At 44.1% G+C, this 8040-nt stretch overlaps 1 protein-coding gene across 1 annotated transcript in view; it reads left to right on the top strand.

The window, feature by feature from the left end:
* Window positions 1-8040, top strand: part of CDHR1 (cadherin related family member 1) — a 72511-nt gene that overhangs the window by 27186 nt on the left and 37285 nt on the right. Inside the window, exon 4 of the mRNA XM_064662512.1 lies at window positions 362-457. Within this exon, the coding sequence (XP_064518582.1) occupies window positions 362-457 (96 nt within the window). The remainder of the gene's footprint in view (window positions 1-361; window positions 458-8040) is intronic.

The raw sequence follows: 8040 nt of genomic DNA, 5'->3' as shown, positions 1-8040 counted from the left end.
TAGGAGAGAGGTGTGCAGTCATGACAAGCTGAAAAGGTTCATTTTTCAGTGAAGCTGTCTGGAAGTGGTTGAGACTTTTTAGAGAGATCTTGCTATTGTTTTATTGCTGTTTGTTTGGGGTTTTTTTTAACATATGCTCTCGATTTCCTGCTATGTGAATACTGGCACAGTGGCATGTAGAAGTAAATATATCCATACAGATACAGTTCTGAGAGTCCATTGCAGCAACTGGGTGTGTTATGCACTCATAGTATTCCCAAAACAGCTCATGTTTACTGAGAGTCAAGTAATTAGTGAGTCAGCCAAATAACTGCCACCTATAAAATGCTTTTCTTTGGCTTCTGTTTTGTTTTAATTGCAGTTCAGGCAAATTATGCCCCCTATTTCTTTGATAATGGAGCCAGAAGCACGAACGGGAACATGGCACTTCTCAGCCTTTCAGAGGACACACCTGTTGGTCAGTATTACAATTAGTATGTTTAAACTGTGAAACTGGAGTTGCTTGCTCTTGTGATTAACATATATATTTTGTTGTAGATTGTTGTTATAATCTGTGATCCTACATGGTTTTCTCTCTAGATTCTAATTGGCCTCAATTTAAAATGACATGTTTGAATTGTAGCTGCAATTTAAAACATGAATTTTAGCTCTCCTTTTTTGGTCCACCAATCTATTCATAACTTCAGAGCACAGAACCTTTGTGGAAAGAAATAAATTCACAGTGGTGAGAGGCTTCTTACCAATCCTGTAAATGCTTCTGTACATTGAATCTGTACACTGAAAAGTAAGAGCCACGATTTTCTTTAAACAGTTATCAAATTTTTCATGTTTACTGTACAAATGGTAGAAAATGTTTCCACTTGCAGTGAAAATTGCTTTGTCTAAACAACTGATGGTTTTCAAAAAGGTTTAGTTTTGGTTTAGAGAAAATTCAAAAATTGAAACAGCTTTCAGATTTCAGCATTTTGATGCAGGTCTATCTTCTTTAAACTGTGGTTGCATTAAGAAAAAATAAGAAAAAAAGATGATTTATAATCCCTATTTTGCATGGGAGAAGAATAATTTCCTAACATCTAAAAAATTACAGGTAAAATATATTACAGTGGTGAACACCACCTTTTCTTCAAACTTTGCATTGAGGTTTTGTTTAGAATTTTTTACTGTTTGTTTGTAGCTTTTACAGGCTAAATCAGAAAAATATTTACTTATTGCAAATTGAGTACCAGAGGACCTCTTTACTAGCTGCCTCATGCATAGAGGAGAGAGATGGCTCTGTAGTGAGTGCTCCCAGGGCTTAGGCAGCTGGGAGAGGTGAGGATGAAGGAGGAATCAGAGGACACAGCCTCCTGTGGAAGCCTGACACTGCCACCCACACCTTTCTAAACAAAACCAAGGTCACTCACTGCTTTGGGAAACAGCTGCCTGGGTTTGCTCAAAGTCTCCATTTCTGACCCAGTGGTGTTAATGCCAGACAAGAACCGTGCTGGGCCTTCTACAGCATGGGGAGAGGGTGATTGGGAATTCTCCTTTACCTGCTCAGCTTGAGAAGAGGAGGGAGAGAAGGCAGCATGTAGCATAGAAGTGACACATCTCGCTGATGAACTTAAAAAGACCTTGCTTATGATGCAGCAGGAATTTCCTATTGCTTAGTCAGGCTCAAGTGGAAACCTCAGCTGAAGGCCAAGAGTAATGTAGTGGCACTTGTAAGAGCCAAAGGCAGACCAAGGAGCTGCATTTTTTGCTGTACTTCTGCCTGGATTCACATGGAAACTACACTTGCTCAGTCTTGGCAATCCCTACAGTTCTGCTGATTTCTGGAGTAAGATTAGCCAGTGGAATCACTTGTCTAAGCATAGCTGAGGCTTGTAATGCCAGACAGCCAGAAAATGGGACCCCAGCTCAGTTTGTTTGGGGTGTTGCTTGCCAACTCCACCGCTGAAACCGCAGGCAGTGCAACTTGCTTGCCATCAAACTCCCACTCCCTGATGTGGTGCCAGCTCACAGACATTTACAGAGCATCAGCCTCTCCCTGCCACCACTGGGGAGCCTTCAGCCACCTGCATGGGGATGGGGAGCTAAAGATGGCACAGAGCCACAACACAGTCAAAATGTCCTTCCTGTCAGGACTGCAGCGCCACATGGTCTCTCAGATGACAGCACTCCCTGCAGCAGTGAAGTACAGCACTAATTTCCACCCACTGCTTCTGACTGGGGCTCCATCAGCCAAAAAAGGAGAGGGTGCATGCCTCAATAGAAAACAGCAGTGTGAGAGATCAGAGCTGTGCTAGTGCTCCTGTAACTAGCCAGAGTAAGAATAATGAGGAATACCTGATGGTGTGCTTTTGTAACGTTAGCAACTAGACTGGGTGTACAGACGTCCCTGAAGAGTTTGTGCTTTGGTTGCAGCAGTGATAAAGCTCAAGCTGCTCTGTCTTCAGTCCTGCTGTGCATCATGCCTGCTGGCTTCATCCAGGATGTGTTTACATGTGTTTGAATTGGCTGGCTTGTACTTCTAATTTGATGTATAAGTGTTGTTTAAAAAACAAGAGAGAAGCAGCTTCTTGCTGAAAGCTCCAAAGGGCCTGTAGAAACCCTTGGAAAAGGGAGATAAGGCCTTACTTTTGAGAAGTTCAAGTGTGGTTGCTTTGCCACGCAGCTGCCAGTGCTTCTTTGGGCTAGTTCCCAGAACACCTTGCCAAACAGCTATGAGTACTGCAAAGTCCTCTCTTTTGAAAGCACTTTTGGATATTCCATGAGAGTGTGGTTGATCGGGGTTTGCTTAATGTAAACTGCTGCTGGCACCTGCTGCCCGTGCCAGCACAGCCACTCCTTGGGAATGCTTTGGCAGAGAGGCTCCCAGAGGAGGGCACAAATGGAACCGACACTTCGGTGCTGCAGTGCTGGGTGTGCATTCAGCTTTGTACAGGGCAACAGTCCAGTGTTCACATGAGACCATAGTCAGCTTTGTGCCAGGGCTCAGGGAGGGCTCACACATTGCCCCTGCTAAATGTCTACCAGGCTGGCCCTTTTCTGTGGCCCCAGTGAAGGGTATCGCACTGAAGAGGAGGCTGTTGTCCTTCAGCACTCTACCCCAATCTCCTCCAGAAGCAGGAGAAGGAATCTGGTCTCCCATGTCCATGTGTAGTCCCAGGCATCCACACTCCAGGAGTCATCTTTTCATTTTGAGCAGGATGATCAGTGACAAAACAGGGGAATTAAAACTTCCATATGTTTGATTCTGGATGGCTTCACTCGGGCTTATGTTCTGCAAAAATGGGCAGGCTGCTATTAGGTCTTCTCTGTCCTTACATAAAAATTGGAGTTATGGGCAGGATGCTTTTCTTGGCAGCAGCTGGTGTCTGATCTGAGCAATGCCATGGACAGCAGCTTTAATGAACCTCCAGAAATTTTACAGTCTTTGAGCCTGCTGAGATTGCAAGCAGTTTACAAAGTGGTACGTGTTAGTTATATTCCCAGGCATGTGCAGGCAAGGGACATGCAACATTTTGGAACACTGAAAGGAGACAATGGATTCTCTGTGTGACTGTAGAAAAAGAAATTGCAGTGCTGCAGCTGCATGGACACATCAAATTCATTCCCATGCTCATATCATCCCTAACTTGACCTTCTTTTCTCTTGTCCAATTTTGCTTATTTACAGATAGTTGATACTTGTCTACCAGGTTGCATACATTGTACCATGTTATCATAAAACCAGCAAATACTATTTCTGTGTGAATGCTTGAAAGTATCTGCAGATTTCCAGGTGCTATTTATTGCTGCAGAGCTTGAGACCCCTTAAGGTAAGAAGAGCCAGGACAGCAGCCCCCTCCAGTGCCAGGCTTAAGAAGAATTGGAAAAGTTATGAACTGCAATAGCAGTTGTAGTTTGTGGCTGTTTGGCAGGGCAGGTGGGTAATTAGCTCTTTGTGGAGAGTTGCCTGTGTACATGCAAATGTGTGTGCTCCTAATCAAAGTCTTAAGCCATGAGTGGGATGCTATTTCAGGTTGTTTGTTTCATCTTACCTCTTAATCCCTGTAAGACCTCATTGTGGGGACAGAGTGGGGCTGGGAACAGCTGCAGGGCAGGGGATTGAAGCATGCTCAGAAGGCCTAAGTTCATTACTCTCTCAAAGCCCAACCATCATCAGTGCTCTGGAGATTTCTGCATGCCTCTTATCCTTGAATTTTCCTTTCTGTTTTTACCCTTGCCCCCAAAGTGAGCACTGCTCCCCCCTATTAAAAGCCAGTGTGCAGTGGCAGTTCTTTGATCAAAGCTACAGCTGCCAGCCACCTATCACTGGCTGACTGACCCCCTCAGTTCCATCCATCCTTCAAACTTACCCTGTTCCTACATGCTCCTGATCTCATTTCTTCACATCAGTCACAGCTCACTGTGTAGAGGTCCCCTGGTCCCCTCAGGTATCTGCCATTCCTTCCTTGTTTTTATCCCCCTGATCCACTGCTAGGAAAGCTGGGAGGCTACCAGAACAGAAGTGTTAGGCACAGCCTGCCTTCTGCACCAGTGCGGCAAAGCAAGCAGTGCACAGAGCAAAGCCCCTCACAAAGCTGAGCACTGCACAGAGATGTGATGAGGACTTGCAGGTGTTACAGCCTCCAATGTTGTTTTAAGTCTTGTGAGAGAAACTGCAGATACATCAGAAAATTGCCCTCAAATGACTTCTCCTTGGAGTTGGTTGCTGTGGGTGCTGCAGGGACACGTTGTTGTCTGTAGGGTGAAGTTTCAGGCCCATGCTGAGCATTTGCTGCAATATCCCTTCTCCCTACGGGAGGCATTTGCAGCTGCAAGGCCTGTTTCAACTGCTGCTATAGCAGCTGTGGCTTTTGAGCTGCTGATCCTGGCCATGTCCCCGCTTTGCCAGCCAGCTGGTGCACCAGGGTGCAGGGAGGGAGCAGGAGTTGCCTGGGTATGCTCTGGAAGGAGTGGTAGCTGGCAGTGAATGAGAAAGGAGACATTTTTGAGGTACCCATGGTGTGTAGTCCATGTCCTCCAGGAACCTGTGCTCCTCTTTGCTTGGGGTGAGCTTGGAGTGTAAAATAGCGGTCTGTAGGCTTTGTGTTAACTGTCCACTTCCTTTCCTGATGGGGAAATGACCCTTGGCTAGGACAAGTGGAGAGCAGGCATGTAACCCCAGGCAAGATGGTATTTGCTGTGACACTGGGAACAGAGGTATCCTGTCCTGGGAACATGGCCATGGATATCCCTCTCAGCATCTTGTTAACAGATGTCAGCTGTGGTGGCACGGACAATAGCAGGACTAAGCATGAGTCCAAAATGTGCTTGGCTTGTTTAACTGATGAGGGGGATTTGATTACTGAGTGTTGCACAGCAAGAAAGGGAGAGTGTGTGTTCAGTGAGAGGGTAAAACCAGCCCCAGAGCTTGTGGGCAGAGGCTGGCTGTGATTAAATTTGAGTCAGAATTGAAGTAAAATGGAGCAATGGCATCATGGGACAGCCATTTAGCCCGAGTGGCAGGAGCAGAGAGCAAATGACTTTTTAAGATGGAATAGGAAAACAGAGTGAAAGCCTGGCATTGCTCCTGGGAAGCAGCCATAGCAGGAAGCAGTGAGTAGCTCCCCGGGACTCCCCTCTCTCAGCCTGCTGCACCATCCCCTAGGTACTCAGACCATCCTGCTCTTCCAGCTGGGGCCCTTACATGGCATTTGCCATATCCCCAATAGAGACTCTTCTGTTCCCATATGTTTCTGACAGGGAGAGGCTGTTTACATGGTATTCACTGATTAGATTTTATCTGTCTTTTTCATTTATTTCCTTTTCAGCAAGTAGAGGCAGCACACTGAGAAGAGATTTTTAATTGGCATTAACACTGTGCTGAGAAGTGTTCCCGGGGGTGTTAATGATATGGAGAGTACTGTGCAGTGAAATTACAAATTGGAAAAAATAAGGAATTATAATGAGTTAGAAATAAATTTTGATCTAGAATGAAAAGGCACAGAAGTGTTCTGTACTATGAAAAATGAAGTATCAGCTTTAGCTAAAAAGCAAATGGTCCAGTTTAAAGATCAATGATGTCCATCATTACTTGCTCAAAAACCTCAGTAATCTCAGTCTGTATCAATATTAATGTTTTTTCTCACATTTAACAGCAAGAAAAAATCCTGTCTTGCTTATAAGACAATTCATAGAAAATGTAGGAAGGAAAACTGTGATACTGGAAGAACAAGCCCTGGTTCAGATGTGTTCACATAAACTTTCAGAGTCTGTTTTTCTCCAGCCCTGCAATCCCTGAGGAATGGTCTATAGTTGGTGTACTGCCAGCATGGGTATTTCAGGGCAGCCACAGCACTAGACTTTGTGCCTGGTCATTGCTCACAGGCTCCAAGAGACCTCAGATGTGATGTCCATCCTGGTTTTCCACTGCACAACACTGGTCAGCGGCTACCAAAGACAATTGTGTGAGCTAGAAACAGGCAGGATAGGCAGAGGTGTGTAGAATGAAAGGCACAGAAAAAGCTAATAAGAAGGGCAGAAAGGCAAATAAGAAGTAGAAACAACTAATGACCAAAAAAGGCTGCAGAAAAGCAGTGTATTAATAACAGTGTCAGTCAGATGCTGACAGTTGACACCTGAATTCTCCCTTTGGCCCCCAGCTGAGATATTAAGACAAAACTTTTGGAAAACAAGAATAAATGAGTCAATGCTGGTGTTGCAGAACCTTCAGAAGTCTTCAAATATCTGTCTCTTATGTAGACAGCAATATCAGGAGGCAGGTGTCCTTTCAGGACACTATTTTAAATTAGCCCCAGTTTATTCCTCTCTTTGCATTTCCTTGTACTTACACAGTTCAGCTGTTGCAGTCAGAGAAGCCTCATCATACTGCTCATTGTGTTTCCCTAATAATTTTCAGAGATCACACTTACAGTGTGTTGTTATTTTCTACTCTGTTTTGTGGGAAAAGTGAAAGAAAAATGTAGAAAGTGTTTTGTAGTTTTGTGAACTTCTTTTGCAAGTCTTGACTATTTGTTGGCCGGCTGAACCAGCTCGTAACAGGATCTGTTGTTTGTGCTCCTGTAGGCTCACTGATTTTTGCAGTGTGAACACTTTTCTGTACCAAGTTGCCCAAATATTGCCCTGGTAATTATCATAAGAGAGTTTGCTCGTAAGTGAGAACAGATTCCACATGGCTTGGCATAATCTCTTGCTATGCCAAGAAGACAGCCATGTTTTCTAAATATCACCACTCATTCCTGGATGTCGCATGTCCATTAAGCACTGAGCAGCTTCACAGTTTGCATACCAAGGAATAAGCAAATGAGATCTGAAAGGTTGCCTTGCAAAACTGAAGAAACATTTGAGAAGCTGACCTGTGAGTGCTATGGGCACGACATCAGCCAAAGCCCTAGAGTTAAAGAAGCTTGTGGATCAGGTCAGGGGAAAACCCCACTGCCACTGCAGAGAGGAGATGAGAAAAAGATTGTGATTTTTGAGTATAGAATTAAAAACCTCTGAAACTCAGAGCCAGAGCAGTATAAAACTGGAGTCTTCTGGGTTCCCTTTAAAGTGTTCTTCCTTAGCTTTGTGCTGATTTTCTTAGCAGGGATCTTTCCATCTTGTATTTGATTTGCATGCATGAACAAAACCCACTACTAACCAGTGAGTCACTTGGCTACAGTATTTCCAGTGCAGAGGACTTCATTAGATGTAAAGCACAGTTTCTGTGCTTAACCTTTACCACTTGAATATATCAGGTAATTTACCCAAGGCACAGTGGATTGGAAGGAAACAACAACAGTGGTTTATATTTCAGGTTTAGTTAACTGGTATTTGTAAAGTGCTTGAAGTTATTTGAATGAAGGTATTAATGCACAGAAGGATGACAGACATGGAATTTAAAAAAAATAATACTAATAAACACCCTTACCATGTTTTGAAAACATGAGTGTTATAACTCCCCCAGGAAGTATCATTTATGATACACAAAGTCAGTTTACTGGAAAAACTGGCACCAGCTTCTCAAATGTTTAGAAATAGAAATAACAATCTCTACCCCCTGGTTGCG

Source organism: Pseudopipra pipra, chromosome 8 (assembly GCF_036250125.1).
Source record: "Pseudopipra pipra isolate bDixPip1 chromosome 8, bDixPip1.hap1, whole genome shotgun sequence".
NCBI classification, from domain to species: Eukaryota; Metazoa; Chordata; class Aves; order Passeriformes; family Pipridae; genus Pseudopipra; species Pseudopipra pipra.
The sequence above is the reverse complement of the archived record's forward strand: the minus strand, read 5'-3'. Positions and strand labels throughout refer to the sequence as shown.